The sequence below is a fragment of the Brassica napus genome, assembly GCF_020379485.1.
Source record: "Brassica napus cultivar Da-Ae chromosome A5 unlocalized genomic scaffold, Da-Ae chrA05_Random_1, whole genome shotgun sequence".
Lineage (NCBI taxonomy): Eukaryota > Viridiplantae > Streptophyta > Magnoliopsida > Brassicales > Brassicaceae > Brassica > Brassica napus.
The window spans coordinates 47077-62027 of record NW_026014003.1 but is presented as its reverse complement, the minus strand read 5'-3'; the positions used below and the strand labels follow the sequence as shown (position 1 = coordinate 62027).

At 33.6% G+C, this 14951-nt stretch overlaps 3 protein-coding genes across 3 annotated transcripts; 2 read left to right on the top strand and 1 right to left on the bottom strand.

The window, feature by feature from the left end:
• The first annotated feature begins 1104 nt into the window (after nt 1-1104).
• Nucleotides 1105-6151, top strand: LOC125594201 (meiotic recombination protein DMC1 homolog B-like). The gene is made up of 5 exons (XM_048770498.1): nt 1105-1548; nt 5493-5576; nt 5639-5707; nt 5806-5884; nt 5985-6151. The coding sequence occupies exons 1-5, from the start codon at nt 1105-1107 to the stop codon at nt 6149-6151; spliced, it is 843 nt and encodes a 280-aa protein (XP_048626455.1).
• A 4052-nt stretch (nt 6152-10203) lies between these two features.
• On the top strand, nt 10204-12537 carry LOC106356155 (putative F-box protein At1g46984). Its single transcript, XM_048770497.1, has one exon. The coding sequence runs from the start codon at nt 10730-10732 to the stop codon at nt 11888-11890; it is 1161 nt and encodes a 386-aa protein (XP_048626454.1). The 5' UTR covers nt 10204-10729; the 3' UTR covers nt 11891-12537.
• Nucleotides 12304-13891, bottom strand: LOC106451778 (transmembrane emp24 domain-containing protein p24beta3). Its single transcript, XM_013893753.3, has 4 exons — nt 13563-13891; nt 13058-13244; nt 12843-12950; nt 12304-12626 (listed from the first exon to the last, which is right to left on the bottom strand). Exons 1-4 carry the CDS (start codon nt 13785-13787, stop codon nt 12493-12495), a joined length of 654 nt encoding a protein of 217 aa, XP_013749207.1. The 5' UTR covers nt 13788-13891; the 3' UTR covers nt 12304-12492.
• Nucleotides 13892-14951: the final 1060 nt, after the last annotated feature.

The window sequence follows — 14951 nt, the reverse complement described above, 5'->3', positions numbered from 1 at the left end:
CCGAGCACTTTGGCCACTAGAAAAAGATCTATTCACATCTATTGTGGACAAGAATCAGACAAAGGGCTAAGAGTTGGACCAACAGATTCCTCTCTACAGCTGGGAAATGACTCTCCTCAAGAGTGTGCTATCACCCATGCCGAACCACGCAATACAGTGTTTTAAGCTCCTAAACTCTCTCTGTAAGAGAATCCAATCAGTGTCGACTCGGTTTTGGTGGGACTCTAACATAGGACAAAAAAATGTCTTGGATAGATTGGAAAACAATGACAAATCAAAGAAAGGAGGATTGGGATTTAGGATATTCAATGCTTCAATGACGCACTTCTAGCTAAACTTAGCTAGCGCATTTTAGAATCTCTAAACTCCTTATAGGCTCGGATGCTCAAAGGCAAGTATGTTCATGATCAAGACTTCATGCAAACCACAACGCCAGATTCTTACTCACACACGGTTGGAGAGAGGAAATCCATTGGTAGAGACCTTCTAAAAGAACAACTAGGATGGGTCATTGGTAATGGGAAAAAAGTCCTTGCTCGGGATGATGCTTGGATATCACTCCTTTCCCGACAACGTCCAATAAGACCAACCCCAGAGGGAGAAAATACCATGAAGATATCAGAGCTGATTCTAAGAAACAAAGAATGGGATGGCAGAAAGTTGACGGGAGATGCTTTTCCTCCTTACTCCGAGACATATTTTAAGTATCCAAAAACCAGTAAATGGGGAGGAGAAAATAAGCAAGTGTGGCTTGGACACAAGTATGGATCATATACCACAAAACAGGGTACTACTCAGCGTGGAAAGGAAGCACTCTACCCTTAGTCAGAACTCAACTAACACCCACGACTGGCTAAAGGATATATGAAATTTGTCTACTTCTCCGAAGCTCGAACTCTTTATTTGGAAGATCAAACATAGAGCACTACCAGTGGGAGAAAGATTAGAAGTAAGACAAGTTCTAACAGGGTCTAAATGCACACATTGTGATGGTTCTAAATCTATTACCACATATTTTCCATGCCCCTATGCACTAAAAATGTGGGAAATGGTACCTTTCTCTGGCATGTTTAATCCACTGCATCTTAACAACTTCGAATTAGAATGGAAACGTCTCATTCTGCAGTAGTCCTTCCTCCTATAGGTCATGGAAACTGTCTCCTTGCCCCATGGATTCTCTGGGCCATATGGACTGCAAGAAACCAAAAACTGTTTCAAAACATATCTTCACCGCACAAGAAAACAGTAACCAAAGCTATTCGTGATGCAAAAGGGTGGACGGCAGCTCAATTACCTATCTCACAAGGCGCAAAGAGATCTAATCCCCAACAGAACAGACCAAGCTCTGGTGTGATATGTAAATCCGATGCGGCTTGGAAGAAAGAGGTACAAGCAGCGGGGCTCGCTTGGAGCTTCTACAGTAATCAATTGGAGCGAATCAGCTCCCATAATCAACCTGTAGCGTTTGTGATCTCGTCTTTTGGCAGAAGGACTAGCAATACGTTCAGCGATGAAACACGCCATCGACCTTCGGATGAGACATATGGTGTTTGAAACGGACTCTTTGCAATTGGTGGCGGCGATTGCAGATGGATCCAACTTCTGACTTCCATGGCGTTTCTCTCGATATCTATCTCTTGTCGATTTCCTTTGACTCTGTATCTTTTAGATTTTGTCATCGTGAATCTCTCTGTTTGAGGGTTCCATCGTTAAGAAAACTCTCTCAGACTTTGTTGTGACCCAACCCGCTTACCGGTTTCGTTTAAATTAATGCAATTTCAGTGGTGCACAAAAAAATATTCCTCATCTTGTTTGATATAATCAAAGATTAGACATATACTGAATTTGTCACATCGACTTTGACATGACTCATGGGGATGCTGATGCAGTGATGCAACAGTTTTGAAGTATACATATGCAAATTTAGAAGTACTTGATGATACACATGCGAGGTTCGAACTTATCGTTTAGTTATTATCTATCGAATAATTAATGGGACTATATTGTTTTTTTTTGTGCAAAGTGCGATAGTAGATGTTAAATAAGGAATTGTCTGATTGAAGTATTAGAAATATATTACGCCTTTGTGAAAACCATAAATCCATACGAAGACTATGAAAATTAAAGAGAAAGACTTGAAAAATAAGTTTATCTTAAGAAAATTTTAGCATATTTGTTTTAAAGGGGGAAGGGTTATTGGAACATGATTTTTGTGGACTTTCATTATTTTAGTAGTTAAGAGGATTTTAAAAGTTAACTACATTTAACAAATTTTATCAAATATTTTACATAGATTTCCATTACTTGTCTATAGAATTCTATTGATTGTTATTAATTTTTAAAGTAAGAAATTAATGGTGGTAGAAGAAAGGGTAAGAAGATCATTTAATTAGAAAAATTCTCTTAAATAGTCATTTTTAAATTTTTATCACAAAAAATTTTCAAAGAAAAAAATAATCAAAAAGTTTCATTAAGATGCAAAAGACCATTATACACCTTATTTTATAAATAATAAAATAAAAATATTTCTTTTTTTATAATTTTGAAATATATGTTTTTAAATTTGAACTTTTTTATTAAAAAAAATCGATTCAAAATTCTTTTTTTTTAAGATACTTTTGAAAATAGTTTTAAAATTATTTTTAAAAATTAATATATTTTTTCTATTTTTTAGTTGTATATGTATTATGTAAAGTTGTGATTTGTATTATTTGATTATTCATTTTTTAATGTAAATGTATTTTATTACATAGATTTCAAAACATTATGAGTATATATGATATTTTCAAAGTTGAATTTTATGGGTAAAAACAAAAAAATTTACATTCCAATAACAATATATTTTAATTGAATCTTAAAATCAATGAAAACTAAAATTTTACAATAACAAAAGATTTTGAATAAAATTTAAAAGTTCTTATCTCAATAACAATCGATTCTATTCAGAAAATTCGCAAACCAATAACAATGAAATCTCAAAATTTAATTATGGGCAATTCTCTCAAATAATTCTTTTTAAGTTTACCATTAAGAAACCTATTTTACCATTTTTTCACTAAAAGCTATTTTGTGACAAACACTTAAAAAGGAATATCATAAAGAGTTTCTCTTTAATTATTCTTTTAAAATTGTTGAAGAATAAGTTGTTCTAAAAATTAGCAATTCACAAACCAACTGATTAGATGCGTTTAAGAAAGTTAGCATTATTTAGTCACATCTATTATCACCAATGTTGTTCCAACACTTAATCAAATTTTAACCTAACAAAATATTTTAAAAATTTTCTACCGGCCGTTCTACGGTTGTAATTGTTGTTTCTTTAAATTATAATATCAAAAACATTTTACAAAATATATTATCTCAGATCCGACAGATTTGCATTAATTACCCATTTGCAACGACTTTATATTGGTTACAGTACAGACCCAAATGTTATTCATAAACTACTCTACAAGTTTATGGTTTCTAGAAACTACGAAATTGTTGTTGATGCTAATTATTTATGCAGCAAGATCAATTTTTCGGCTCAAAACTACCACATTTGTTTATTAAAAATACCACAAAGCATTTAAGAAATATTCTTGAACTTTTATTCAGGCTTGTCGCGCGCTTGCATGCAATCTTTTCAAAATTTAAAGGAACCTTTTTTAAACCAAGTTGTCATAGTTTTGGGATATTGCTTCATAGCTTTTATGGAAACATATCCTAAAAATTCATAAAAAAATTCAGTGTTGAAAATATGTAGCAAATTTTGCTATGCAAATCAATGTAGGAGATGGCAAAATATAATTTTTACTACTGATGACTGCTACCAATTTTGTATTGATCGCAAATTTATAAAAAAAGCTTACATGTAGAACAAATAATTATAGAATTATTGTGTTATTTAGTGGCTAATGATCACAAATTAATATATGATATTCTTATTTAATCATTACAAAATACTGTATAACCTCTTTAAATTAATACTCTATAAATTAATATACACTATAAATCTCTATAAAATAATATAATTTTATAGTCCCAAATTGAGTTTTTGGTTCAATTAGTACATCGATAAATTAATATATTTATAAATTAATAAAAAAATTATAGTTTTGGTGTAGTCCTAACATTATTAATTTATAGAAGTTTCACTGTACTGTAGTACAACTTTTCGTCGGTTCATGTATATATGCAATTACAAATATGTTGCAATTTGTGATAAATTTATATATATATATATGTAGAGAGACTACATGGGAAGAGTTAAAAAAAAGAAGCATGCTTGAACCAACAGAGAGTGGATCCAAATGTTGCTTTCCAGCTTTACCAACGTATCACCCACATTACTGCCACTGCTACATAAACTGAAGGAGAGAGAAATTGAGATACTGTGATGATGATCATCATGATATATCGATGTCGATGATAAATTGATGATGATGGCTCCGGTATGCGTACCCTAAGAGCTGTAGCTAGCTAGGACCATGGATACATTATACATATCTCTGTCTTTGTAACTTGTACGTACGCAGAGCATGGAGTTTACTAAAACGGAGACGTTTGGTGGGTCGTAGTGGGGTTAGTGAATTTGCAAGTGGGACTGAGTCTATGTGTTATAGGATATGCAACATGCAAATGGTCCCCTTCTGTTCTCTTTTTTATTAAAATAATTTAGTGTCTACTAAGGAGGAAACATCCCTTTTATAGATTCACACCCATAAATGCAAGTTTTTCTTTTATTTGATTTCATGATCTACAGTATTCTGAAACTGTGGAAAATGTACATATATAGAATGTGTGCTCCGAACACTCCTGGCAAATTCGTCACAATATACATTATCATGCTCTGAGTGTACGTATTGGTTGTTAGTTCATGTAATTTTTTTTTGAAAAAATTATTGCAAAGGCGACGATGGTATATAATAGAAGTCATATGATAAATAAAGTGTGTATAAAGTTTAAGAAATACAAAAAGAACATATATAAAAATGGTTCTTTTGTAATCCACTTCTTTTGATATATGAGAGATTCGTTTGAGTGTACATGTGGCCTTTCAATCGAGCCTATTCTGTCTGTATCTAGGCAACCGCATTCCACATGTACCTTTACAACAGAGAGCTTCTGTAATTCGTTTTTAATATAATCACAAAAAATGAAGCACAACCACATATGGGCTGTGAATATATATGCAAACAAAGTCTCATAGTATGACGTCTTTGAGTCCAAGAACAAATCCATGCGAACTTTATAATAATCAGCCTAGGAAGAGTTGGATATGAGTTTCAAAAACACATTAACTGGTATGAGAGCCGGTTGGCAAAAATCTGCAAAAAAAAACAAAAATATACTCGTCGATTCGAGGAGTGACTTCAGTAGGAAGGGGACGTATGTAGCCGAGATCAGTCAAAGATCCTGAAAGCTTCGATTGTGGGAAGATTAGACTCATTGTTCTTTAACGTGAAACTTTTAAGGCTAAAACTGAGATTCATAATTTATGATATTAACAGATCATTTATGCTCGTGCTTACACCTGTAAGCATCAGTACAACTTGCTTCTTGGTAAACAAGAAAGCATGTCTGATTATTTCCTCGTGAGTTTCCAATCGACAAAAACATAACATGAATTTAAGCTGAGCTTACCATTGCTTTCCAGATTGTTGACTCGATCATTGCTTTATTCCGAGTGGATTTCACTAGAAGATGGGAACTTGCTGATCGCCAGGTTACATTACTAACATAAAGCATTAACAAGATATAGCTGTGCTAAAAAGGTGGAAAGCTTCTCTGCTTTTCTCAAGAAGGTTAGTTTCTGTGTTGCAGCAAAAACTAGCTCAGACGCTCTCAAGGATAATCAAAATTGCAGAGGAATTCAATGTTTCTGTCTACATGACCAACCAAGGTTTGCTTTACTCTAGAAGGGAAGGATTCTTTTATTGGTTGCACTAACCTGATAAGGGGATCATCTTTTGATATGATAATTGAAGTGATATATGATCCAGGGGTGGAATTAATGTTCATATCAGATCCAAAGAAGCCAGCAGGTGGTCATGTTCTTGCTCACGCAGTCACGATCAGTCTCAGTTTCAGGAAGGGCAAAGGAGAGCAACGAGTCTGCAAAGTCTTTGCCGCTCCTAATCTCCCGGAAGGCGAAGCTATATCCTTTTGAAAAAATAACATTGAAAGTTTACTTGATTATTCATTACTTTCTTGTTCCCTTAACAAAATAATCACATTTTCCAGATTACTCCCGGAGGGAGGCGTTGCAGATGCCAAGGGCTAAAGCCACCCTACAGGAGTAGAGATGGCAATTTTGGACCTGGACCACAGGCCTTTTCCATAAAGGAGTGCTACGGGGCGGGGTTTAGTTAGCCCAAAAAGAGAAAGCCTCGCGGGATGGGTTCTTTCGGTATTAGGCCTTTGGTGCGATGGGCCACCAGTGGACCGCATGATAGTGAAAACCCGCCTAACCTTGGGCTTTTTTTTCGATTTTTCAACTGAAAATAGAAAAAAACGAGAGAGACTGTGAGGATGGCGATCTAGTTTTGATCTTCACCGACAAACTATGGAGCTCCGGTGATGGCGGTTTGGTGTTCGATGATTCTTCCGGTCTCCCATGCGTCTTTGATTCTTCCAGAACTGTGCGAGCTCACTTTTCACCGAAGAAACTGATGGAGCTCCGACGATGGGTTCTTCAGCGATGGTGCTTCCAGACTCTTCTTCCTACATGCATGTCACAGGTATTGAAAGATTCAACATATTTTGTGTTTATAATAAATTTTTGGATCTAACTATTTTTTTAGGTTGTTTCTCTTCGATCCACCACCGGAGCTTCTATTCTTCTTCGATCCACCACCGGAGCTTCTCTTCGTCTTTGATCCACTACTGGAGATTCTCCTTCGCTGCATGCATGTTCATCTTCTTCTCCTCTTCACTGAACGTGTACACAATTCTTCATATTTCAGGCTAGCTAGACTGATGTTTAGTTGCAATTATCTTTGTCCCGGTTAGCTTGATGTTTAGTTACATTGCTTTGCAAACAACAAACTAAAAAGTTCTGCACCATTTAAACATGTACAACTAAAGAACAACAAGAAACTACTTAAAACTACGATTGTAAACAAAGCCATTTAGATTCTAATTCAAATTTGCATCTACAAAGCGTACTGATCATGAAGTTTAGATGGTGCAGGCAATGGAAGATCAGACGTCCAATGGGCTGACCCGCAAAGGCCCATACATATAGCAGGCGGGTTTGGGCAGCCATTTCGGAGACCGGCCCGCGCAGGTCTGGCCCTCCATGATTCGCTTGAAGCCATTCTTGCTGCGGTCCGGGACGGGACTGGACAACTTTTTTGCCATTTCTATAGAGGAGCTCTTTATTATATCATCTTACATATGTTTATTTTTTACTTGTTTATTTCTATTATGTTTTGACCCACATGACTTTACTTGGGAAGTTATTTCACTAATTGTGACTGATTTATTACTGTCATTTTTATGCACTGAAGCATATGTGTATAAGTCTTTATTACTAGCCCGCTTATTGTTACCACCAGGTAGAGCTCCAACGCAATAAGCAAGTTTTAAGAGTGAAAAGATGATTTCTAAAATATGTGGAAACCCAGCTAGAGAGACCAAAAAAGTAAAAAAAAAAAAAAAAAACAACAAAGAAGCCTTTCCAGTGAAAACAACTCATAGCTTACAAAGAAGCCATCAATTTTATTATTCATCGATGCTCTATGGATCAACCAAATAATCAAGCCATGAAAAATGGTCTAGTTCATTAGAGATGAAATTTGTTTCACTTCCTTTTTGTTTTTTTTTTCTTTTGTAATTTTTGATACAAATATGATAAATGTTTTGGCGTACGACAAATATGTACACAATGTCCTTTTATGTCGCATTTATTGCAAACATTTCAAGATTTCTTTCTAACATCCCGACTTTTTTTTTTATTTTCGATGAAGTTCTCAGTTGTTCTTTTATCATAAGGATAAAATCTTCGTTGTCACCTTTTTCCACAACCATGATAGCGGTTTTTACCGTGTCCACGTCCTCATACCTCCTAATTATTATAACCAAATGATGCAACATTCACTTCAGAGAACAAATCAGATTCATTAGGACTAGCATGATGGTTCAATGTTACAATTTGATTGCTCCACGACAAGGAAAACTTACATCAACTCCAAGTATTGGGTATATCCATTCGCCTTGTATTTGCTGCATGACTACATTTTCACGATCGAACATGAAGAGATTTATCTCTATCATAGCATCATCACTTATCTTCTTTCCACATAACATTTTCCTTGATGTAATTCCGAACATCCCAAAATTATATCCACTAATACTTTTGTAGTCCTGGAACAAAAATTGGATCGACTCGTGTTTGGATTTCGGTATAAGTTCACATATCTCTTGTTATCAAACCTCTCTTTTGAACATTGCCAAAATATCTACATGATCTTCTTTCTTAATATATTTATCGTTTAAACCATCATGTATGTAGTTTCGTAAAAACATCATGTCTTTTTTCTTTTTCTCATACGACATAGTTTTCAATTTATTGATGGTTTCTAAAAGTTCATTTCCTCTTAGGTCCATTTTTACACTGACAGACCATGTCATATAATTATTCCCAGTAATATCAGCGACAGTTATTTCGAGCTTTGTCAAATTCTACATTATAACTGGATTAATAAAATAGTAATATAAAAATATAATAAAATCATAATTTGAGTGCATAGTACACCATATTGACTATTTTATATTTATGAATTCAAAGCCTTCCTATATGATCCGAGGAGACAAAGTTTAACATGTTGATCATTTCATATTCATGGAGACAAAGCCTACTATGTGATCTTTTGATCGTAAAGACATTGTCTATTATAATGAGAAATTAGGAAAGGCAACACAAATCATCTTAGTACAAATAATAAACGTAGAAAGTAAAGCTATCACTCTGAAATAAAATTAAATAAAGTAAAATATATTGAAACATAAATTAAATCTCAGCTCGTACATGATAAGAACGCTCGTCATGATAACGTGTTGTAACTTATATGAAAGATATATTTATGAAATATATATTGTATTTATGTTTGACATGTTATTAATACATATTATTTTATGTGTGGTAGAAGAAATATCAACGACAAAGAGACTTTTTCATAGGGCTGGGAAAAATATCAGTAAGTTTTAATTCGATTTGTTATCTGTTTTGTTTCAAACTGAAAATTCGGATATCCGTAACCTTACAAAGCTAAACAAATATAATATGAAATATTCAAAAGAAACAAATCAAATTAACTTTTTATTTTAGGTAAGTTTTATAATATTTTTATTTATTATATTAGTTATTAGAATTTTAAAAAGAAAATAATTTTATATTTGCACCAAAATATTATTATTTTATATTATCTTTGGATTTAAATTTATTTTTAAATTTTATTTTATTTGTACATATCGAATAAGATATTCGTTTAAAAATATAAAAAAATTCCGGATATCTTGAACACCGAATATTCGGATAACTACAGATCGAATCGGATAACTGATTATTTGGACAAAACAATTCGGATCACAAATATCTCAAAACCCGAATATTCGACTCGTGCCCACCTCTCATTTGTAAAACACTTATTACTCTTTCTATATTATATATCTCATATTTTACAAGAGATGTTACTATATCTAAGAAAAAAAGAAAAGTATACTCAGTTATTTAAACGGCTAAGAGAATAAGACGAGGTTAATAGGATAAATCTTATCCTCTTTAATAAATAAGCATTATTTAATATTTTTGGTAATAAACTATGTTGCATGGAAACTCAGTTGAAGGTACGTTTCACGTTTCGGAAACGTTTCAGAATCGAAATATTTCGGAAACTCGTGGAAACGCATTGGAAACTCGTTTTTAAAAAATCTCAGTTTGAAAACTTAGTGGAAACTTGCGTTTCTATTTTGGAAACTCGTGTTTCTGTTCTGGAAACGCTAAAACTTTTCAATTAGTTATGATTTGTTGTTATGATTTTTATTTTAGTTAAACTATTTAATATTTAAGTACTGAGTTTTTGTTATTTTAAAATTTTTATATGATTTTGATGTTTAATAATGACTTATTTTCTTGTATGATTAAATAGAATGGATATTTGTTTATTTGTATTCTAAGATATAGTAAACATAATAAAAATGAATGCAAATATATATATATATATATGTATATATTTATAGACGTTTCTAAAATGTTTTCAAAGCATAAAAAAATCAAAAGTTACGTTTCTACGTTTTGAAATGTTTTGTTTCAACGTATCCGTTTCCGTTTCCATGCAACCTAGGTAATAAATGTACTTAAGACTGTTTTAGTCATTTAGATGATTTTATCGAAAACAAACTAATTTTAGTTCACTAAACCATTTTGAACAAAACTTTGGTCAAAATTTTGTCATTAATTACGTACCGACGAAAAATTGGTTGGTCGTAAATTAAAAACAGTTTGACCATTAAATTTTGATAAATATTTCACTAAATAAAAATTGGTTTTTAGTGAAAAAATATATTACAGATTATTTTAGACATTTATTCATAAGAATATACAAAAAATACCAATATTTTAAAAAATATTTATGGTATGCCTATAAAGAGCGCAATGTTATTGCAACCCCAATTCAATTTATAAAAGAAAAGTGAAAAGAACAGAAGCATTTCCAAAGCAAGCAATAGTGCAAAAAAATCATCTATGGACGGTCCGGAGAATAGCCGCCTTAAAATCGTCAGTCTCGACACCGAACTGTCCATAGAGACTATTCCTAATGAACTCATCATCGAGATACTCTCAAGAGTACCTGCGAAATCCATCGCAACTTGCCGCCGCGTCTTGAAGGAATGGAAATCCTTACTTCTTACTCCAGCTTTCACAGATTCTTTTCTAACCATTTCATCAGCGCAGCCACGTATTTTGCTCACCTTTAAATGTAGCGGTAAGTGGCATTTCTGTACAGCTCCTCAGCCTCAACATCTTGATGAAGAGTTAAGTGTTGTAGAAGCAGATTATCATATGAGATTAAATGGAGGTTCGGGACCCGAAAGCTGTCTATCTGTCCAGGGATTTACGTGTCTTATCGATCGACCGAAAATAATGGGAAAGTACGAAAGGGTTCCTGTGATATGTAACCCTTCCACGGGCCAACACCTAACTTTACCCAAAGTTAAAGCGAAGAATTCTGATTTGAGAACCTTTTTTGGGTATGATCCCATCAAAAAACAGTTCAAGGTTCTGTGCATGACCGTGACAAACTACAGAAAACAAGTTAACTCCAAGGAGCATCAAGTTCTGACGAAAGAGAAGGGAAGACTATCCTGGAGAAAGATCATATGTTTGTTTCCGCATTATCCTGAACGTGAGAGAGATGGGATATGCATCAACGGGATTTTGTATTACATAGCTCGGTCGGACAATACTTGTTTGATAGCATCCTTTGATGTTGGGTCTGAAGAATTTAGACTAATAAATATGCCGGAGGGCTCTAACTTAACTTACATTTCGGCTTTGGTGAATTTCAAGGGAAAGCTATGTGCTGTGGTGGTGAATAGTGGTAGTCATGGTGAGTTATGGGTTCTAGACGATACCCAGAAAGAGAAATGGTCCAAGCATAGCTTTGATTCCCCAAATACAGATTTTGAGGAAGTAAAGTCAACATGGGCTACTGATACAGGTGAAATTGCTTGGGTCCTAAGTCGTTGGAAAAATCCATTCCATGTTTTCTTTTACAACCTGGATAGCAAGAGTGTCAGAAGAGTTGAAATTAAAGGAATTGATGATAAGGTATTGCTGGGTAAAGATCGTGTTATACAACATTTAAGTGTTACAAGCTATGTTGAAAATGTTATGATTCTGTAATAACTTTGGGTCTAATCCCCGGTTTGGTTCTAAATGTTTCCTTTATTTGATCATTTCTGATTTGTATAATAGTTCTGTGAATGTTTCTCCGTCTTGGTTGTTGCTTATGGATATTGTCTTGAATTTATCTGAATTTCTTTTTCTAATTTGACTCTCTTTCAATCTTACTCGACTCATGTTTTGTTTTTATAAAAAAAATTATACACACTTATGTATCACTTACGGATTGCGTCGAGTTAGAGAAGAAAAAAAAACTACATAGCAAAAGATGATAATTTTTTTTCATAGGAAATTTCACAATAGTAATTTTACTGCTATTTCTTTGGTTTAATTTGCTTGCTAAAGCTTGTTATGGCGAGCGTGAATGCTTTAAACAAGCCAACAATGATCATAGCAGAGAGAAGAAGCAAGAATATAGTAAGCTTATCAAGTTTCTTCATGTTAAAACATAAGTAAACTTAAGCCAAGAAAGATTGTAGACACTGGAAACAAAATAAAGGAGGTCTTTTAGCTATTAGGGTCTTAATTAACTAACACTTGTTTGATTGTGTTTACCGATTCCAAGACAATAAAAAAGGAGATAAAACCTTGAAATTATATGTTCAAACCCTGTTGTATGCAACCGACTTGCTGAAGAGCTTGCGGATGTAGAGAACCTGAAGACCACTTGCTGCTGCTAGGAAAATGTACTCTCCTACTGTGTAGAATATCACTCGCTTTCTCGTGCTCTCATTTGCTGCACCAAAAAAAACAAAATCCATCACGAAAAGTAATGTCAGATCGTAAAGGTTGAATCTTTTAGGGCCAAACAAAGGGATCTAAAGGTTGTATCTTTTGGGGACAAAAACATAGTCTCTAAAGTTATGCTGCATCTGAGAAAGTTCTTCATATCACGGGAAGAAAAATATACAAAAAAACAAAATGTAAAAGATGAATGGAGAGGAAAACTCACTATGACGGTGACGGGTATCACGTGCTTTCAAATACTTTTGCTCCGAAACAACCGACTCCAAAGCCTCTCTCAGCTCAGCTATCTTAACATTCACCGGGTCCAAATGCTCTGAGAAGCATTCAAGCAAACAGGAGAAAAACACAGCATCAACAACAAGAAAACACAAAACAGTCCCAACTCAATGCTCAATATAAGGAGGATGAACTGAAACAAACCGTCTTTAGCTAAGTCATGCTCGTTGGGGATATGACCAACGTGAATGTAGAAGGAGACAGTTTCAGGAGTAGAGTAAGGGTTGTGGAAACAAAACTTGTACATTCCACTTCTTGGTGCCTTGAACTCAAACTTATCTCCTGATGTTCCCTTCAACGTATGTACTATGTTCCCAGCAGGTGACGTCACCTATATCAACAATCCAAACCATTAAACACACTTTATCCAAGTCAATCAATTATCGAAAAATTCTACAAATTTCGATATAAAGCCTACAAATTTCAATACAAATTATACAATTTTGATTCCAGTCGAACTTTATCTCGAAATTCAGATCCGAAATCAGACAGAATAAACCAAAATCGATCGAAATTCAGACACAATCAGTCTGAAAATTTCATGGTAATAACTAATAACATATCAACCAAACATTCACAACATCGAAAGGAAATACATCTAAACCGGGATGATCTGATCTAAACCGGGAGAATCGAAAAGATGTCTCACCGTGAAATCCAAACCGGGATGATCAGATCCCCAGAAGATATCATGGTCGACGACGACGAAGTTTCCGGAGACGTTATCTCCTTCGTAGAGGACATACTCTTGTACGCATTCATCGTCGCTAACAGTAACCGAGAGCGATGAGATTCGCTCGATCGAGCTAAACAGTATCAGACAGACCAATACAAAGACATGGATCTTCGAGCTCCGCGCTTGTCTTCTCTCCATCTAGATCTTTTACTCTCTCCTTTGGATCAAAATTTTCCGTTTGTTTCTCGATAAAAAATGCGTAGGGCGTGGCGTGGAAGAAGACGAGACGATTTAATTGCGTTTAGTTGAGTAAACCAGAAACCAAACCGGGTTAATGATGAAACGGTGACGTTTGGGAGCGGTCAACTGATTTGCCTCTGGTCTTTAAACATTAGACTTTATGATGGGCTTACCTTGATATTTGAAGGGACAATTCTCCTACATAAACTATTTTCAAGTTTCACAAAAATAGATCACAAGAAGAAAAATGAATATAGATATAAAAAAATAAAGAAAAACAATTTTTTTTAGAATTTTTAATTATATATTTTTAAATTTGAACTTTTTTATAAAAAATTTTCCTTTTTTTTATTTTTTTTTCGAATTTTTTTTTTATTTTTTTTCAAATTTTTCTTTTGTAATTCAAAAATATTTTCTGAAACTATTTTTAAAATTTTTTATTTTATAAATTTTTAACTTCAATCTCAAATCTAAACCCTAAGGTTTGGATTATTAGTTAACCCTATGGTTATAAATGTATATTTACCTCTTTAATAAAATAGTTTGAATATTTTGATTCTTAGAGTTTATATTTGTGACATAAACTTTTTTAGTGTTATCCTAAAGTATTCCCCTATTTGAATCTTTACCCGAACAACCAGAACCAAAAACTACACCAAAATAGCAAGAACTATTTTTGTTGGAATCAAAATTTACCAAGAACAATAACTGAAAAAGATCCTCGAAATGTAAAATGCAAATGGAGAAATTACATGTTTACTACTAGATTTATATGCTAACAATTATTAATTGGAGGGGAAATTGTTAGCATATAAATCTAGTTTAAGAAAATTAAAATACAAAACAGAAGTAAGGGATAAAAGAGAAATGAAGCAGTAAAATTAAACTATGGCAAAACAAAGAAATGAGAGCCAAAATCGAAACCTACTCTTGGGTGAGAACACAACTCAGTCAAACGAGCAATTTCATTAATGCATTGGCTGAAATGATTGTATTAACAAGAATAATGCCATCAATCATATACTCAAATGCCAAATGGACCAAATGAGAAATATTAAACAAATACAACTTATGATATACACTACACACTACTCTATTTTTACGCTTGTAGCACTATTGATC